Raw genomic sequence first — 20273 nt, 5'->3', positions numbered from 1 at the left:
ATAATTTCGCTTCTAAATTATTGAGAGTGTAATATTATGCAAAGTTGGTAAAGATAAAGTTTCAAGATAATTGTTAAGTTGGGAAAGGAAATTGAAACATTATAATTTTGTTTGAAATGTCAGAATTTTAAAATTATTTAAGAGAACAACATAAACGTAAAGCTAATATTGATTATTAAAGGTTAAGGAAAGAATGTGCTAAAAATTGACAAAGATCATAGAATGTTATTGGTAAACAAAAAGCAGAATGAGTCAGAGACAGGAATATGAGTATAAAATGAGGAAGGTTAAATGAGTAATGAGTTTAAGATACAAACTAGCTTTCACCGAGTAAAAGTATTTTCTTTTAGGGGGGGTGGGTGTAACCACTCAACCCATACTCTGCTCGTGCGCTCCCCCTCGGGACTGAGCAGTACATCTATGAGAATAAGGGGAAGAAGAGGTGATGTGGAAGTGAAGGCGGAGTTAATTTGTAGACATCTTTGTAACATAAAAGTCGTGTACATTTCCAAATGACAGTCAGTAATAAAGCAACCTTCGGACCAGCAACAACCTTCTCCTTCCTCCAGACATTGCTTATTGCCTGGCCTAACCCGTCGCCAGCATTTCATCATCGCATTATCATCGCCATCGCATCATCATCAGCATCAAGGGTCATAAGGCGAGCGAGGACTGAGTCATCGGGTAGTAGAGTAAGGGGGGACATTGGGAATGAGCCACCCAGTGAAGGGAGATGAGGTTTCAAGTCCAGAGGATGTCGGCAGAGGAAGTAATAAGGCCACATCACATTTCATATAAAATCTCTCTTCCTTTATTTATCAGTAAATTTGTACCTTTCACAAAATCATTAGCTAGTATTCATTCTTTCAAATGCAAATGTGTTTCTGTCGCACATTTGTCGTAGCAATAATGTTGTTTGTGTTTAGCTGTGGCCGATGCACAATATTAATGACTGAATTGCTGCAACGCAACGGTTGGACTCATACCTTGTTCAGTGTTTTTGGAGCATTTGTACTGGGAGTTGATTTGATTTTTGAACAATGCATTCTTCGCGATCATTTCGTAATTTGGTTGACCTGCTCAACAGCATTTAATTTATGTACCGCATTTTACACCGTAGTAAATAGCACTGCATCTTACACGTAGATAAATATAATAACTGGATACAGATAGATTATAAAAACCTATACCTTGTTCTATAGTTTCGTTGTCGATATTAAATGTATTAAATATATTGTCCGAATACAAAAAAATGCAAAAATACTACGTCTACTGCAGAGAGACCAGATATTCATACCACGACTGCTTTGCAACATCACCATAATATTCTGCGGACACTATACGTATGTAGGTATCAAAAATCTCGTATTTAAACGACCCTAAATACGCAAATTTGTGAGTCATATTATATTAAGGGAAACGAACGGTCGAATGCAGTCGAATATTTAATAATTATGCATGTCGTCTGATAATTTCACTTTGGCGTGGGGAGGACATAGTTGTCATCCAGGCTAAGTTGACATTTCATCCTCGACGGCAGGATGCCCGAGTACGGTCGCAAGTACGCCAACCCCGAGTGGCTGATGGTGCTAACGCTCGTATCGAGCGTCGTGGTGGGTTCATTCTCTTCGTCGTCACCTTCGTCCTCCTCTTCCAGACTGGGGTGCCCTGGGTTAAGGGGCTCTTGTGGTTGCTGTGGGGGAACGTCCCTTAGTGGCTTCAGCTCCAACTTGTACCCTCCAACGCTGCCACTGCTCGCTACACTGTTTGCCCGCTGGGAATTGGCAAAGTTGGGGTGGTTGGGATGCGAGGTGGGGAGAGCAGAACAGGTGCCGTTGAGTGTGGGCGTGGCCTCCTCCCCCCGAGGACCACCGTTTCGTCGCTTCCCGCCCTGAAGTCGCTGGGAAGGTGCTCGCCAAGCCAGTCCCTGCAAAATGACGCCACACCACAAATAAAACAAACCCAAGAATACATTCAATATGCGCATTGGTTTTCATGCTCAGTTACCAGAACGGTAGTGGCTACCGCCAGCAGAACGTGGATGGATGTGTGGTGTCTCAGGTTCACGTAAAGAATCACACTCAGGATTTGGACCATGTGGACCAAAGTTTGAAGAAATGTTTCGCTCAGGCTATGCTGATCCCTAGATGTGAGTGAAAATAGTTCGTTGAGAGAATAGGTTGATGTGCCCGTGTGAGTGTGGATACTGCGGAAATAAGTCGCTTACCCTCCATGCAAATTATTGTTGATCGTTGGGGTTTTCCAATGGAACCTGAGGTTGGTTTTGTAGTAGAGGAGAACGATGGCGAGCACGGAGAGGGCAATGAGAATTGCAAAGGTTATGAAAACGGGTGACTGTTGGTCCAGCACGGACCCCTTGTCTGTGGTAGTGGCAAGGGCTGAGTCCACCACAACGACCGTGAACAAGGGTCCGACCAACGTGAAGGTGATTGCACTGAGGAGAATCCAAGGGGATACTTCCTCCATCCAGGGGTACAGTTCACGAATATCGCCAACCCACAGAAGACGCCAAATCCGGATAGACTGGATGCCCAATGTCAAGGTCATGTAGGTCACCCCAACATCTCGGGAGTAGGTCTATATATGTATCATATGTAGGACAAAATACCCATGTAGTTGGTGGATCCGGGTGAGAGAGGGATCAGAATAACAACCAACCGGGAAAGACGGTGGTAGATATAGCGTTGAACAACGTACCATGAGGATGATGTGTAGAATGCAAATTGTGCTGAGGATGAGTCCGGTGGAGACTAGGAGGAAATAGGGAAGAACCACTTTGCGAAACAGGCCATAAACCAAACTTCTCGAAGTCAGGACGAGACACACGATGCACCCCGAGGTCGCAATCCACTCTGGAGGTAATTGGTAGGCCGTATTGACCCTCTTCTGGAAATTAGAGTTGAAATTGTTTCAGAGTTACTTATTACTAGTAAATACCAGCCGGCTACGCACGGCTCTCTACTACTCTCTACCAGCATGTAAAGCGTAGAACAGCGAGAGAGAGAGAGAGCCACGTCCAGCCAAGCCAAGTCCACGGAGGAGCTCATTACCGTCAGTTTTTCACCACTCGCAAGGAAATAATTAACGAAAAAATGGTAAGTATCAAGTTTGCAGGGATTCCTAACTAATTAGCTAATTAAATACCGTTTCTGAGCTAATTACTAATTACTAATTTACTTTAATTTTTAGATAAACGAGGAACATTTGACCATTAATGATGTGCCGGCAGATGAACCAGTTTTTTTCTTTGAAAACGACGGACTTATTGGCACGAGGACAAAGGATGAAATGACACTGATGAATCGTGAGTGATTTTTTCCAAATTTACATTGAATATTTTGTATATTATGTATAAATCTGCAGCGGATCATTACGAAATCCACACTTTGCTCGGTTTGAAGTGGAAAGACCCCTCGAAGAAAACACGTGAAATCACGTTCGGGTTGACTGGTCTCAGGGACAAGAAACAGGCCGTCAAAACTGAAATCAGAATGGCAAATCTCCGAACGACTTTTAACCCTCTTAAACCTCATAAGGGATGCTCATATCTGTAAGCCGATATATGTAGTTAATTAGTTGATTTTCTTAAAAAATCTCTCCTATGTATTTTTTTGAAGGGACACCATTAATCCCGAATATTCGGCTGATAAGGATGATTTCCTTAACATAGAAATCTTTTCTGATAGTTCAAAGACGGCCATGCAAATCAAGGAATACCTACGAGAAAGATTTGATGCCCCTGGATCTTTTAGGGGTACACCAGCCGCTATTTGTTTGCGGAATGTGTGGCATATTCTCGACCCATTGATTGAGTAAGCACAAACAAATATCCGCTTTGTATTTAGTTTGTACAGTTTAGTTGTTTCAGGAAATACGATTTCAACGTTGACATGCCGCCGGTTCGGGTCAAAAGAACCGACAAACCAGTAAGAAGGGAGAAGAAAGTGAAAGCTCCTAAACCACTGCAGGACAAAAAAGGAAGACGTTTACGACATTGTCCCCAATGTCATTTCTCGACTTATCGTCAACAACATCTGAACGAGTAGGTTTTCGTATAATATGGAAGGGTTGCCATTCAATTTAATGAAGATTTTATACAGGCATTTGCTGATTCATTCTGGCTTGAAACCTGAGAAATTCCCTACATGTTACAAAACGTTTCGAACTAAAGCTAACGTTTATAACCATCAGAAAATATGTGGGAAGTTAACCCGACCTAAAATTGGATATAAAACTTTACTGCAAAGAAGGTGACATTTATAAATAATTAAACCGATATGTACATGCAAATGTAAAAGTTTGATGTTTGCAGGCAGAAAACACCGGAAATCCCACCCCAACAATCCCAATCACCGAAAGAAATAGTCTGCAATTTCAATCTGTCTTGGCCAGAATTTAGTGATGATTCTGAAGATGAAGAACGGACTGATGTAAGCAAGCTCCAAGAGAAAGTTAAACAGCAGAAACAGAAAATCCAAGAACTCCATCCAGAGCTAAAAAGATACCAATAATCTCTCATTCGCAACCACGATCCAATTGTTAATATGAATATTAGCCACAATGTTTCCTTGTACATTATTTGTTTTGTTACGAATAAATTGGATCAACTCGGACACTTTCTGGGACACAATACAAAAGAAAAGAGAGAGAAAATTTAAGTAACTTTTAAGCTCCATTCTATCCATGATCCACAATGTATTATATAAAGTACGCCATTATACACCATTATTGGGCCATTCTGCATAGGTGGACAAATGTAGATAACACCACTAAAAGCTAGCAAAGGTAGTAGGCTAAAAACTTCTCCTTTATGTGTACCGGCTGAATGATGATTTGTTCCTCAACTTCGAGCAGGGCGTAAGTTCCAGGGTACTTGCAGAGGCAGGTCATTGTCCCCACGAGGGTCGTGTGGAGTGTACAAATGTCCCTGTTCCATCGGGAGTCGTAGAACCCCCCGCACGTCTTGTTCCTACTTGTGTTGGTCAGCAAGGTGTGAAAGTGGAGGTGAAAACTCGTCGTCTCATCCCTCACACAAGTCTTGGTCTCGTCGAGAGAAGGGCTGAACTCCACCCTCACCACGTCACTCACGAGGGACAGGTTGTCGTTGAGTAGGGGGAGGCCAGACAGCTGGGTGTACCTCAAGTGGCGTTCTACGAATGGCGTCTCCTCGACGAGACCCATGCAATCAAACGTCAGGGAGGTCGAGTTGCCGCTACAACACCAAAATGTAAAATCATACAATGAGTTCAACGTTCCTCTCACTCGAACCCGCTCCCGATCATCTCCAGTGGAAATGCTATTTCATGCTACAGCGACTTACTCAATCTCTACCAAAGTGACGGACTCATTGCTGCTCGTGTTGGTTGGTGCAGGGATAAATGCTCGTTGGATGAAGATGTGAGAACTCGTGTAGTTCTCGACCCCAAATCTGGAATTAAAGAGAATATAAATGCACTCGAGTCACAAACAAAACAAAGATCACAATTCAGTGTTCTCTCACGCACTCTTTCACCAGGGAGAGAACATGCTTGAGAAGTGCGTCCACAGCACTGGGATGAGCACAGGAGTTTCGAAATCCCAAGAAATTGTCCACGACGGATACGAGTCCGAGGATGACAATGTCTCCTTGCAGAAGATGTGGGGCTGACTGGTTCAGTTGGTGGACATAGTGGAACGTGTCTTCAAAGGCGCAATGCAAAAAAATAAAAATTAATTAATTTAAAAATTCAAACAAAATTAAAATGTGTTCGTGTTAAAATGTTAAAATTAAAATGTGTTCATCTTCACCTTCGAGCATTCGGATGAACTTGTCCCCTTCTCCAAATAGCAAACTGTCCCCAAAGTCATAAGATATCATAGATACGTCCCCTTGGTGTCCACGTCGGATTCCTAAACAAATCAAATGCACATTCCTATTTATATAAAGAATTGTTACGCTACAGGTATTGCACCATTACAATCGTACACATTGTATGCATGCAAAGTGCTGGTGAGCATGCATACCTTTATCGCCTCGGCGCCCATTCAAATATGAGCTCAACTGACTGGGAAGAGAGCTCAGACCTTCGGAACGAACGTTGTATCCGTTTTGCATACTACGAAGCTGAAAAAGAGAGAAGAGAATACATCAAATTTAGAATTTTACCTTGATTTTTCCCACATGTTTGAAAACTCACTGTGAAGTTAAAGTGACCCAATTGTTCGTGGGTGCAACGGGAAAAGTCGGTGGGTTCCCATTTGCCTTGTCCACTTGCCCCTCCCCCACCGCAACGGCGTTGAGCATAACCCGTGAAGTTGGCTGAAAATTGTAGTGATAGATATGTATATACGACGCTGATAGTTTTGACTGTACGTAGTAAATAAGTGACCGGATGAAGAACGATAAACCAACTACTAACAGTACAGGAGCTACATCACAACAATGGTAGCAACATTGCGGCAGGAAATAAATTGTGGAAAAGGAGCAAATGTGGGGAATTACCAGGGCAGGGGATGAGCGCAGTTTGGTGGATCGCGGTCAGTCCCCACACAAGCCTCGAGCTGGCACTCTCCACCACCTCGCAACTCTGGGGACAGTAGTCATAGGGTGACGCCCAGGGCTGGAGAACCTCCACGCGGACAGAACGCTCTCGCACCCCTGTTCACACAATTAAGCATATTCATCTACTACATAAATACATAATGCGTAAATGTTTACAACCAAAATATGCCAGGGTTTGACGTAACCCAATGGTTCGCGAGTCACTTTATTAATAGCGAATTTGTGATCTGTATGTACCTCCTTTATTGGTAGCCTTGCAGGTGAAAGTGGCGGATCTGGTGGCATGGCGAAGTTGGAGGAGAGTTCCTTGTGGGAAGATCTTCTCGGTGGACCAAAGCCTGTTGTCCCTCACGAGCTCTTGGTCCTTGTACCATGTAATTTGCAAATCCTCGTGAGACTTACTTCCCAGAGCTTCCAAACTGTCAGAACACATCAAAATCTTGCTCTCGTTCTGCAGAAATCAGTAAAACCACAGAGTTATCAGCAAAGTAGTGAACATTTGTAATTCCATTCCAATTATCATCTCCCCGTTTTCCTCGTTCACCTCCTTCAACTTTACTCCTCGTGACGTTCAACAACTTTTCATCCATAGTTTAGCCCGTCTTGGTGGAGAAAGAAATTTAAAAGAAGCCCGAAAATCTAGTCAACTTCTGCTCAACGGGGCCCACAATTACAGAGAAGAGCTCCAACTGAGAATCCTCAAGCTCTGAATTCTAAGCGGATTACAATTACTAAATTCGCGAAATGATTTTCAACTTTTGGCTCAGTCAGTCAGAGTCATTCTCGAGTGCTACGCATATACGAGGATAGGTATACGACGTATATACATATTAAGTGGTGGGGAATGGAAAAGTACTTGAAAACCGAGCTTGGCCAATTATGCCGACTAAATTGCCTACCTACATTGCTAACATGTGTGGAATAGTTTTAACTTTTTGAGCACTGACGTCGACATATGCCTCAGAGGTGACGCCGACTTTTGCATTTCTCTCCAAGCAGGAGAAACTATGAACTATTAAAACTCTGCTCCTGCCGAAAGTTGCATAATGGTACGTACGTATTTACGATGGAGGAGAGTGTAATAATAACGTGAGGCAGGGAAAACAACACGCACACAAAATAATGCGATTAGAGGAACCAACATGACCAAGAAAGAGAAAGAGAGGAGGGGAACTGACCTTGGCCATGGTGATGCTCATAGGAATGACCTGGAAACAGAGGAGGATATTACGTATTGTCGGCCATCACATTTCACATTTCTGCACAATCATGCATTCTGAGGTAAATATAATATACGTGTGTATGAATTACGAGACTCACCTCGATCTGTGGAGGAACAACGACGAGCATTTCATAGTCAGCACATTCCTGCACGGACGCCACCAAATCTGTGACCTAAGACGAAGAAGGAAAGTCGTAAAGTGTGGAGGGAGAGGGAGAGAGATATAAAAACAACATAACGGAGTTCCAATTACACACCCTGCACACATATTCGCCAAGGTTTCTCTCTGTAGACTTGGACTCGCATCAACTAAACTTTATCATCATCTCCATCATTCAGTTTATTTTATGTCTCCTTCTTGGAACACAAGTTGGCATAAAATAAGCCCACTAATTGAACTTAATATTGAAACCGCTTTATCACGACACGACCAGCCATAGGCAGACCAGCTCAAGCACCATAAATACCAACCAACTTGCTTTCACCACAGCTCCGTCCTTGACCACGGTCACGAGCAGTATTATTAAAAAAGCTAGACGGATTGCATGCATGGCACTTTAAAGATGTCATGATTAAGGTTGAGGGGATGGCTGCAGATTAGGTAGTGGTTCAATAAAAAGAAGGCTGTTCTATTTCCATCTCAAACTCCCAGGGAGCAGATATGATGTGCATATTTATTTACGTGTGTGCGACTGATGGATGGAGGAGTAAGTAGTAAATAACTCTTTTGGGACTGCATGGTCTGCGAGAGAGAGAGAGAGAGCGAAATGGAGAAAATTATTACAGGCTGTGTATTCATTTTCCACGTCGAGGAGTTCACATATCTCAATAATAATAATAGGAAACAAATGAGTGCACGGGTGGATGGAATGGGAACGAAATGAGGAGACCAGGAATTTTCACTCAAGAGAGATGAAAGGGAAATGTTTTATTATGGGACTCATTTCCATCCCATCTCATGCATGGATTAATACTTCACATACTCTTCGACTTTCACCTCCGCCAATCTCCCACTTTTTTAATACTTTCCACCACCACCTCTCCCTCTTCCGCCCCTCAACGTGCACAATAATAATGCGCGTGTAGAACAATCTGGTGGGACTCGGAGGGAGGGTGGCTGTCAGGCTGAAAGTGAAAGTCATTCTGATGAGATGGTGATCTGGTGGGGTACGTGCTTGGACTACTGGGCAGGCCTCTGCTACATATCTCAATCTATGTGTGTACCTGGCAGGTGAAGATCCCCATGTCGAATGGGGACACGTTGTCAATCATCAGGAATGACCAAATCTCCGTCCCGTCCCCTTGTTCTAAGGTAAACTGGCTGATGTGGCGTTGTCTGCATGGGAATCACAACATCAAACCGTCATAATCATTCATAAGACTTTATGAAATCGGGTAGCATGTAAAACCCAAAGTGCATGGACGAGCAGTCGCGGCGTGCTCTCACCTCGTCGTGTAATCTTCCCGAATGAGAACATGATCCTTGAACCAGCGGAATTCCAAGAGGCCGTGCGAAGGAAGACGACTTTGACATGTAAGACTGAACTCTTGTCCTTCCAGGAGAGGCTTCTCCTTCTCCTTGTTCATGCTCACGCTGGGCTGCAATCACACAGTTCACAAACATTCATTAACTCACCATTGCAGTAATAATGCTCGATTCATATCACTCACATCCACTCCACATCCTGCCCCCCAGCTAGTCAATCACAACAACAACATCCCTCCCCCCCCCAACATACACACCACGTGCCCCTCAAAATAATTCTATGTATAGTCCCATCTCAATAATTGGAAAACGTCTCCTCTGTCGTCAACAAATGTCTCAAAAGTTTGAATAGCAATTGACAGTATCGCAAACACGGCTCACTTTCACTCCTCTCTGATTGGAACTGGACATTTGATCACGAGGGAATTACTACACATGACACGCCGAGGACGGCAACAATGATGACTATCTCTCGTCTGCCAACAGACAGACCCGTTCGTTGCGACATTGTGAGTGATGGCAGATAGATGGGTTAGATTTGAGCGAGATTATTTGTTGTGTCCTTACCTGCAACCGGTCGTAGTTGGAAGAGGAAGCGGCAGAGTCGACCAACTTGACAGCCACCCCCGGGGGAAATGTCCCGTTGTTGCTCCTGCTCTCGTTGCCCTTGTTGTGTGAAAGTTGCCCAAACACTTCCACGATCAATCTGCAATCGTGTGTAAAGAGAGGAAACATGAGATGCGCATTAACTTGTGGAGCCATTTAATACTGATTGACGGGTAGTCGAGTGAGCCACTAAATGCAGTGATTGTATATATGTGTGTCTATACATATTCCGTAATAACGAGGTGCTGACAATATAGAATGTACATGGAAATGCGCATTTTGGTCGAAAGGGTAGGCTCCATAAATGTATAATTAGGTATAAATTTGTATTAATTGCGGGCCGACTTAATTGGAGCACTTAATTATTTACCGAGTGCGCCTTCAGAATTGCCTCCTAACAAAATTTAACCAGGTGAGAAGAACCACAGAAATCTAGACTGCTCGCTTGTCTCATTCAGCGAAAGCCATTAATACTGCAGCCAAATACATTGGGGGTACCCTTAATAATGGGTTATTTATTTGCATGCATGCCTCACGGACGGAGCAATCCCTGACCATGTCACTAAGTTTCTCATTAAGGACGACGTCGTGGTGAAATGTTGAGAACAGATAAACACTTAATTCGAAGTGATGTGAAGCGGAAACATGTACTTGTTGGCAATGCAGTGAAAAATGGAGGTAGGTAATGGTGGATGAGGTGAAGAAAAAAACCGAGTGTCATTACACTCATAATTTTGCAAAAATGCACATTGGTATTAATGTGCACGGTGCCTCGTCCGTGTGCAAAATTCAATGTCTGCCTGCCTACATAGGCTGCTTGTGGTTGGAAATGAGCCATTATTATTTGCGAACCGGAATGAGAATTGCTTGCATCGTTTGGAGGGTTAAGGTTATTATTGTGCTTATTGGGATGGCCCCATGTCCAACATCCTCTGGTTTTTATCTTATCCTGCCTAATAATATAACGAGCATCCAGCAGCACATACAAGCAGCATGGGAAGTAGTAACCCGTCATTAAGAACAACATCATCATCGGCTTGAAAACATGCTACTTAGGTACACCTTGCTCTCCAACTGCACGTATGTACGTACACAAATATGTACAACACACATGAATGTACATACGAGGTATGTACGTCTCACTTTCCAGTTTCCATGCAGTTCTCAAGAATAATGGGCTGAATTATTGAGAGGCCAGAACAATAAATTGCTCCAGGAGTTGATATATCTCTCGGGGTGTAGGAAAACGTGTCCTGTAATCTGGCTGCATATTGTGCTGCATACGAACGGCTAAAAGTAAACTGAAGGTGGCATGAAGGCAGGTAGAGAGAGGTAGAGATGAGCCGAGATAACATGATTTCATCCACTACACTGCATAATTAATTGGCCACTGCTTAATGTATTGGACTTATTAAACTGCTCTGACCTGTTTCTTCCTCTGCCCAAGTCGGCCAGTCTTCTTCTTAATCAAATCCCTCTCTGTACAGGCGAAGGAGGAAAATTATGCCGATGGGAATTTAATTATTACTGATGAATGACGTTAAGCACTGTTGTAATTAATTGATAAGGATCCCCAGCAGGGGAGATATTATGAGCAGATGAGTAATGTAGTGTGGAGGGCGCTGAAATAATCATGAACCATGCGGAACACACTCTTCCACTGGAAATAGAATTACTACAAAGTGACACCCAGCTCTGCCGTGGGCAGAGTTCGTACATATGTAGGCATTCCTGGGGTTGTATTGCAGGAAATGCTACTCGGGAGTCAAATGTCATCAATAATGAATGACGATTTTGTGTGCATTCATTGAACCGTTGTTGCATGAATAGCAAAGCAATACCTACCTGTTGACTTGTCCCGTTTGACTCCCCACCACGTAGCCCAACTCAAACAGTTGGGACAAGAGTTGTGACACGTTTCTCGGCCCAGGAGTCGTCGTCACCGTGCCAGGAGTCGAGGTGACCAGGGCATCCGCCACAGTGACGAGGTAGCGATGCCCGGCTACATGTAAGAAAGAGAGCAGGACACAAAATTCGATTAAACATTCGACTCTACCTCCTCCAACTTGGCGATGACGAATATAGATCTATGCATGTATCTGGTTGAGGAAACGCTGCTTCTCATCTTTTGCTCGGCACATGCATTGTTGTTATTTGTGAGACGTACCTGGTTTTGCAGGGAATTTGTTGCAAAGAGAGCAAGGCCGATCCTCCACTGCGATCCCGTTTGACTCGGAACAGTCTGCAGAACAATCAACAACGTGCTAAACTTTTTTCTTTGAACTTTTCACCTCTCTCCCTCTCTCTCTCTCTAAACCCGTTTTATCAAGTAGTTCTGATGGCAAAACTCGGCAGAGTTTGGAGCAAAAGTTTCAAGCGTCATTTGCGTAAAGGGAACTAGATTGACTGACAAAGTTTCAATATTTATTCCGTGTTTCGCAAAATGAATTCACATTTCATCCTCCACTTATTCCTCATCTCGCCCAATGCGCAGTCATAAATAAATATTCTCCCCCAAATACTCATAACTTATACGTATGTACACCATATTTCCTCCAATATTGTGTTCTCCGAGTCTGCCACAGGATCAAACACTTTGATTGAGACATTCGTACATATGCACGAGAATGAGATCCTCGAACCATTGTAAAACATATATTATTGCCATTGAATCAAACTGTCGGGCTAATGTAACATTTGAGTGATAGATTACACTCGTAAAAAACAAGATGTTTTTTTTTCAGTGAGAAGTTTTTAATAATTCACCACCTCCCAACCAGAAGAAAATTGAGAGAGAGAGAAAGTTGTTTCATGTGTGCATGCAGGCAGGGGTTATCATTGTATATTTTAAGTAATATGTAGGTACACATGTTACAACTGTGTGTATGTTTGGTGCGTGTGAAATAAATGTATCACGCTTTACCCCGGTTCTCTGCTACAAAGTTGATCTTTCTCTTCCTGAGTTGACACTTGGATCCACCAAATCCCTGCAGACAGTCGCATCTTCCACCGGCATAGCCAAACATCCTGTAGGACCACGACGAGAAAGGGACCGGAAACAGAGAGAAACACAACAACAATTACAAGACTAATTCCTTATTAGATGACGATTCCCCTCTTTATAGAATTATGGGGGTGCTGGATGGCACGCGTTGGAGATACGTGGCATTGCTACTTAGTCCATAACGTGGGCAGACAAACCGAAGGAGGAATGATTGATGGGGATGTTTACAAGAGTGAGCAATGGGCATAAAGTGAGCGATTTATCATTTATCCTAAAAGGGCATTTTAGCCCTCCTTTCATGTCTTGATGGACGGAATGAAAACTGTTTTGAAGAAAAGGGACAACTTTCTCTCAGTTAAAGATCACATTTGTTAAAGCTTGTACAAAGTCAGATACAGGAGGAAGCCAGTTTCCAGCTCTCTGTTACTTTTCCCCTTCTTGTTCTTGTTCTTGTTCTCCAGAGCTGGGTGATTATTCGTTTTTGAGGGTGGATTAAGGATTATGGATTAACCACAAAATAATGTGGATTGTGATTAAATTATTTTCGTCAGATTAATTCATGTCAGGATTAATCCGGATTAATCCATGAATTCTGGAAATTTCAGGATTATGGATTATGGATTAATAATCCGGATTATTTTGGTGATTAATGATTTTTAAACTACCTACAGATATATCTAGCCCAAAAAATTTAAACTATGTGGTTTCACATAAAATATTTAAAACGCCAGTTTCAATTGATATATGTAGCACAAGGCAGCAAAAACATGTTAACTCTTCAAATGGTAGCCGACAGGACAAAGTTGTGAGAACTTGAGACTTCAAGCTACACAGTGGGATGAAATAGAACTACGGGAATTGAACTGAGTAATCCAGATTGAGAATTAATCATGAATACCTAATCATGATTAGTAATCATGATTGGGATTAATCGGGATTAATAATCATGATTAGTAGTCATGATTGGGATTAATCAGGATTAGTAATCCGTAATCACGATTACGGATTAATGACATCTAATGGGATTATTCCCGGATTAATTCAAATTCCAGAAAAATCTGGATTATGGATTGGGATTAATCTACAAAAAACTCTCATTGTCGGATTAGGGATTATGGATTAATAATCCATAATCCGGGATTAAAATCCATAATCCTTAATCAGGATTATCCCAGCTCTGTTGTTCTCTCGACTTTACCACACAACATGGTATTTATAAGCTCGCCAGGCAGTGGAGCCACCCACAGGCAGCAGACTGCTATTTGACATGGCTTAGGTTGGAGGACAACAATGTCTGCGTTGGACAAGAATGAAATCGTGAAGGGGAAAGTGAATCAAAAGAGCAGCATTCTCATCCGCTGTCTGCCCAAGTTTCGACGATGAGGAGCTAAGTGACGGGGCAAAAAGTTGGTGGTAGCTTTACATACCTGCAGGTGCCCCCGTTGAGACAAAAGTTGATGTTCCTCCGTGGATCGCATTCCGGGCCGTACTCACAATAGGGACCAGAGTACCCTTCCAAACACTCGCATTTGAACTCCCTGCCATCAAAAACACTTCGATTATTAATCATCTCAACAGAGTCAGTTTATGTAGCCAACAATGTGCGAGAAATGTGGGAATTAGGGGATGCTTTCACCACCCTTTCCCATCCCGCTTCTCGAGACAACGGCGGCGTCACAATTTGACCGACCCCACATCTTGCACACACCCAGGCAGGGAGATACACAGAATGAGAGCGATGACTCCCTGGTGCCTAACCTAACCTGGTGAAAGAAAGTGAGAGAGATTGCCAAATTCCCTCAAGGAGGAGGATCGGCTCTCTGGCGGCTTATCATTTCACCATCCGCAAACTCCACTAAAACACTTATTTTTCAACTACTACTACACACACACATGCAACTGCTCAGGGCAAAAAGTTTGAAGCATTCAAGCGAAAGTGGGCAGAGGACTTTTTTTGGAGACTTGCCTGCATTGTCCGTTTTCCCTGCAGCCACATATTTATTGCATCGAGCGAATCATCGCATTTACAGCGATTTGGGTCAGTTTAGCTTTGCAATAAGTGAAAGTACTTATTGCAGGAGATGGAACAATTTGTAAGTTAATGGTTCCCCAGCAAACTCAATTTGTGCACGAGACACACAAAACTCTACACAGTTGCAAACTTTCGCCTGCCTGTGGATAAATACATATCAAGAGAGGGGGAAAGTCTACCAGGTTTGCGGAAGAATCAATTAAATTGTGTTGTGCACTTTGTGGTACATGGCTTTGGGAAGTGAAGGGTGGACTAGAAGTTAGGCTTCGTCGGCACTCTTTATTACTCTGATGGTGAGTTTGTAGCGTCCTCTGCGAGCATCCCTACCTGCCTTGCCCCACAACCACGTGAGATATATGAATGTATGCAGTCTTTCAAATCCCATTGTCCTGGCTGTCATCAAAGGGAATGAAAGCTGTCTTCGTCTACATACATATCTCCACCACCACGTTCCTCCAGGAGAGAGGACTCCAAAACCAAATACCACAAACCATGATATGCTTTCTCTCTCTCTCTCTCTCCACTGGGCGGTTGGGAGAGCAAAAAACCAAATAAATTGATTATTCACTTCTTTTTGGCAAAGGAAGACAAAGGAGAAGGTTGGCTGGTTGGCTGGCAGTCTGAGATGAGATGAGAACCCAAACTGCATTCCATTCGGTTTTCATTCTCCAGCACAGCATTTCTTTGGTGCTGCCATTTCCATCAATGACTGGCTGTGCTTGTAAGTCGTGGGGTGTGTGGGTTGGGTGGGTGCAATGGTATGGAAATTATGTCCGCAACTTAAATACTCAATGAACAGAAAAATAAAGAACCACCAGACCAGCGAGCAACGTCGACTTCATTCAAACTGGCTGCACACTAGGCTACAGTGAAAGAAGAAGAAAGCGCGCCGGAAAAGAAGACGAAGAAGCCAAGATAACTCTGTGCACAGATTTCTCCCCAAAATTAAGTGTCAAAAAAGCTTGAAGTGTTTCCCTGTTTCGTTTGATCTCGCAATTTTCCAACAGGATAGCTCTCTCGCTCTGTATCCCAAAATAAGTTTGAAACTCGACAGCAGCAGCAGCAGGAGCAGGGGCAAAGAAGTAGTAAAAAGAGGAACAGATTGGGCTTGCAAGGAAAAGTAAACCAAGCGGGATTATTTACTGTTTTGTACGAAAAACGAACATGACGCCTCAACAGCTTCCCCTCGCTTATTTAGTTTGGGGTCTCTTCTTCTTCTGCTGTTGCCGTTGTTGTTACTGTCCTCGTCTCGTAGTTGGTGGTGGAACAATCACATGCTTTCACTTTCCCACTTTCTCTCCCTCTCTAACCAACAGTGCCGGTGAAATCAACCGGAAAAGAGAAAGTGAGAAAATGAGAAGTCCACTTACATTCTCCGCACTCCTGGGAAGGCCTTGCACCGCCCGGCATAGGAGCAGTTTCTCACCGAGCAGCTCTGCTCCTGAGGCTTCGGTTTCAAGCTGGCCACCCCTTTGTCGAGTACCTCGAGGGAAATGTTGTAGCCGTAGATGGAGTGAAAGTGGAGCTTGGTGCGAAGCTGGTGGTGGAAGTTGATGATAAGAACCTGGTGAGAAGAACTCGGTTATTGTTAATATCCTTAAGCTTATCCTCGATAATAAGAACCTGTACCTGAATCTCCGCCACCTCGTCGTCCCTCAGCTGGATGGGAATCTGCTTGACCTCTCTGCTCAGAACGCGCTCCATCCCCGCTCCGTCGTAAATCTTGAAGCTCTCCTCGGCCGTGAATAGCTCGCAGAGGTAAATGTTGACCACGTGGTTTGCCCCCACCTGACCAGCCAGGGTGGATGTGTTGATGACGTAGAACTCGGAGAAGGGGGTGGTAAATGGGGCAGGAAAGTTGGGGGACGAGATGCTCGTGTAAAAGTAGGAACCACTCCCATCACTCCGTTTCCTCTCCAAAAACTGGAGCGTCTCGTGAGAATCGGACGTTTCCTCCTCGTCCAGGGCCATCAAGTGGGCGGATGGGCTGACTACTCCCACACCCAGCACCACCACCACCCCCACAACCACCGTCCATACTGGCCATGTTCCAGAGCGTCTCGGCAAACGGCGACCACTGCGCGGCTCGTCGCCTGCCCTCGTCGGACTAAGAAGGAGGAACGTCATCTCGTCTCATTTAATTAAATATTCCTATTATTAATATTTGATAGAATTCCCGTAATTGCGCTAGGTTGCTTTTGTTGGGCTGCTCTTTGATGATGGCGGAGAAAGTATATAATTAACGCAGCGGAGCCACCTCCACAAATGGTTATCAGGCGTTGTGTTGTTGTCGTCGTCGTCGTCGTATTTACTTGTTTTTGATAGTCTTGTTCGTCTCACTTGGCCCCTTGGTTTGTTGACAACTACTTTCACTCTCTTTGTTGAATTCGGCTTTGTTCCAAGTTGGACTATTCCAAGTTCTGATTCAGTATTCTGACTATTCATCCTCGGAAATGAATTGATGCTTCATCGTACTTTCCTTATAAAAAGATCAAAGTTTGAGTTTTCCGTTTGTTAGACTCGCACACTTGTCTCAGTTTCGTCGGCAGCGAGACCCATAATATTATTTGTGCATGAAACGCTAGCAAAGAGTGGGTAAGGTTGAGAGGATTTTCTGCTCCTCCACTTCAGTCTCCCTTTCACAATGGGATAAAGTTCCACCGTTCCGTCGTCTCAGCCAGTCAGTCAGTCAGTCAGTCTTATTATTATTATCACTCTCTCAATTGAATTGACTTTATGTTGGCAGAGTCTGACTTGTGAGTTCGGACCCAGCAGCACGGAGAGGAGGCTGCTTTCTCCACTGCCCTCCTTCTGACTTTCACTCCTCTCCCAGGACACGACTTTGAGATTATTATTGAGATTCCCACGTTCCTCTCTCTCTCTCCTTCCACTGGGAGCGACGAGGACAGACTGAGGACTAGCCAACGCACCTACGGCCCACAGGATTCACTGACTACGAGACCGGGTAGATTCGTTCGTTCCGTTGTTGGAGCTGTGGTGGTAGTAGCAAGAAACAAGGTTCCACTCACTGTCCTGCTCACTTATATGTACTTAAAAGTAAGGGCACCAATACGGCTCCCCGCAAGTAAAGTGGCCCATCAACCGGTAGTGGAGACTTATCATTATTGATGAGAGGGCATTCATCTTGACTTAAAAACTAGAATAAATTGTAAGTATCTGTAATTGCATAATTCCAATAATATGACGGCTGCTTCTTCTTTTAATTGGTGGTTGAGTGTATTACTCGGGTTTTGTCCACATATCTGATGACAATAAATTGGCTTCTATTGGGAAAAGAAGGGTTATTCCCGATCAGTTTACGTTTCCTTTCTGTCGTCGTCGTCCGACTGTAATGTATTCCACCCTAAAGTTAAACTCTCACATTACTTTCACTGCAGCAGGGTAATTGATGAACAAGACGGGACAGAAACCGTTATAGTCCTCAGTCCACAAAATTCGATTTTCATGTCAATCATGTTTGGAGGAAATTGGGACGACCAGTAGCAAACTAATTGCGATAAAACGAAAAGCAAGTAACTGCACTCTCTCCGTCCAGTGCTATTTAGTGCACAAGAACTGCTTTCCCAATAATTATACCCTGCATGGGCTAATGCTTGATGCGCAGTATGAGCAGCACATTTTGAATTTGCATACATACGTACGTATGCAGTTTAGAGAAATTTTTGGTTCGTGCGTATCAGACGATAAATAGGCGAAACAAAACTGAAAACATCCTCCTTAGTAATTCATACTCGTACAATACCTCCTCTCGCATGTGATTGTTCATTTCTCAAAAAGAATACAGCAGCGAGGACGACTGAATAATAACGCCACGTACTTCAATCAGCGCATTCCGTTCAAAACTGTATCAAATCAATCACTGGAAACGTTGTTACACTTTCTGAAGCACATTTTATCAACAACAACAAACAGTGATGTAAGTGTGTGCAATACGTCTGTGGCTGACATGGCCAGAACAACTTTTCGCTTACGGAACAACACATTTAAAAGTTTCCCTCGAACACACAAGAGTCTGTGCCTACACGTCAAAAATCACCACTTTCTTGCCAACCGTCTCCCAAGCACAATCACATTAAACTTGCCCATTGTCGATGACCGTTGTTGGAAAGTGGAGGTGGACGAGATTTCAGAAATCGGGCGTTCAAAGGAAACTGTGCTACACAAGTTGGCCGTCGTCGTCGTCGTCGTGTGGAGAATAATGAGCTTAAATGTTCACCACCGCTGCTCATTGGCACAGTATCAATCGTCCTCTTCAACAATATCAACAACTCCGAGAAGTGAACAAAGAGTTATTTTACTTTGAGAAGTGCGACTACATACTCCTCCTGTTGTGACTGCACTTTCCGACGACTCGTAAACAAGGTGTACCTTTCTGATTACAAACAATGTCACAAAGTGTCGGCCGTAGGTACTCGCCCGTCAAAAAAAAAGTAATCCTTCCGAGTGAGGAGGTTGGAATTATTTATTTATTTATTATTTGCCGTGGCGGAGAAGGAGTGTGTAATAAATATGGAGAGCGAGATGAGATGACTGAGATGAGACACACACCACTTCCCACCTTGATGTGGTTCCCACACAGGGAGAATTTTCGGTGGAGAGAATTCCGAGCTGGCTGAGCAAGTGAGGAGTTGAGCGAGAGAATTTTGCGAGTTGCTGCTGATGGGAGTGAGACGAGTTGCGAACTGAATGCTGGAGAAAGCAAGTTGAACATATTCGCTTCTCCAGCAGGAGTACCTCTTCTACGGAGGAGTAGCTCAATTTAATAATAAGAGAGGCTCACTAGCACACACACTGCTCCTTCTGCCACCAGCAGCATTCATATTTGTGCCATGGCTTGATCACTGGCTGAGGTGTGCATCGTACCGGTTGGTGCAGAATTCGCGAGTCCAGCAGAGCATTCCAATTTCTGCAATTTCATAAGCGAATTCACGAATAAGCAGAAGAAACCTCCTTGCAGAATCATAACATAAAGTAACAGTTCTCATGCAGATGATGATGATCAACCCTCTCCGTTCAGCCAGCTATGTGGAGCCCCATGGATTAAATCAAGCCAGCAAAACTTGAACTAACCCAATAATTCTCAACGCCACGCTGCTGCTGCTGCAACAACAACCATGCTGAATTCTTATACTTTAATCTGCACCAGGAGAAGCAGACTGCAGAATAATGTTGGCGCACTAAAAAAGCGTTCCCATTCATCTCGTGGACTTTTATTTATTTCAGTCGTGGCAGAATTTCACGGCTTCCACTGCATTTATCCAATTTAAAAAGAGGAGGTATCCTCTCCAATCTCTCCAGTCGCTGCTCATTGCACGAGTCGCCTTTTATTAAGCCCCATCC

General features: G+C 43.7%; 2 protein-coding genes across 6 annotated transcripts; one reads left to right on the top strand and one right to left on the bottom strand.

Annotated features, from left to right (window-relative positions):
- Positions 1 to 788: 788 nt before the first annotated feature.
- LOC110852123 lies at positions 789 to 19653 on the bottom strand. Of its 2 annotated transcripts, none has more exons than XM_035853498.1 (23): positions 16542 to 19653; positions 16283 to 16476; positions 14308 to 14418; positions 12800 to 12903; positions 12044 to 12118; positions 11722 to 11878; positions 9838 to 9976; positions 9232 to 9383; positions 9009 to 9120; positions 7883 to 7957; positions 7741 to 7770; positions 6800 to 7013; positions 6503 to 6658; positions 6198 to 6319; positions 6025 to 6124; positions 5809 to 5910; positions 5526 to 5700; positions 5342 to 5449; positions 4840 to 5233; positions 2719 to 2904; positions 2228 to 2598; positions 2008 to 2143; positions 789 to 1927 (listed from the first exon to the last, which is right to left on the bottom strand). In XM_035853498.1, exons 1-23 carry the CDS (start codon positions 17037 to 17039, stop codon positions 1475 to 1477), a joined length of 4164 nt encoding a protein of 1387 aa, XP_035709391.1. In that variant the 5' UTR covers positions 17040 to 19653; the 3' UTR covers positions 789 to 1474. The 2 variants fall into 2 exon arrangements, with proteins under 2 accessions (XP_035709391.1, XP_021955793.2); XM_022100101.2 differs by having other exon boundaries at positions 2719 to 2907; positions 16542 to 19651.
- On the top strand, positions 2739 to 4663 carry LOC110852472. Of its 4 annotated transcripts, none has more exons than XM_035853501.1 (8): positions 2739 to 2879; positions 2936 to 3116; positions 3211 to 3325; positions 3385 to 3571; positions 3639 to 3833; positions 3890 to 4063; positions 4122 to 4271; positions 4334 to 4663. In XM_035853501.1, the coding sequence occupies exons 2-8, from the start codon at positions 3114 to 3116 to the stop codon at positions 4530 to 4532; spliced, it is 1023 nt and encodes a 340-aa protein (XP_035709394.1). In that variant the 5' UTR covers positions 2739 to 2879; positions 2936 to 3113; the 3' UTR covers positions 4533 to 4663. The 4 variants fall into 4 exon arrangements, with proteins under 4 accessions (XP_035709394.1, XP_021956244.2, XP_021956246.2 ...); XM_022100552.2 differs by having other exon boundaries at positions 2740 to 2879; positions 2952 to 3116; XM_022100554.2 differs by having other exon boundaries at positions 2786 to 2879; positions 2962 to 3116; positions 3708 to 3833.
- Positions 19654 to 20273: the final 620 nt, after the last annotated feature.

Source organism: Folsomia candida, unplaced genomic scaffold, assembly GCF_002217175.1.
Source record: "Folsomia candida strain VU population unplaced genomic scaffold, ASM221717v1 Fcan01_Sc007, whole genome shotgun sequence".
Lineage (NCBI taxonomy): Eukaryota > Metazoa > Arthropoda > Collembola > Entomobryomorpha > Isotomidae > Folsomia > Folsomia candida.
The sequence above is the reverse complement of the archived record's forward strand: the minus strand, read 5'-3'. Positions and strand labels throughout refer to the sequence as shown.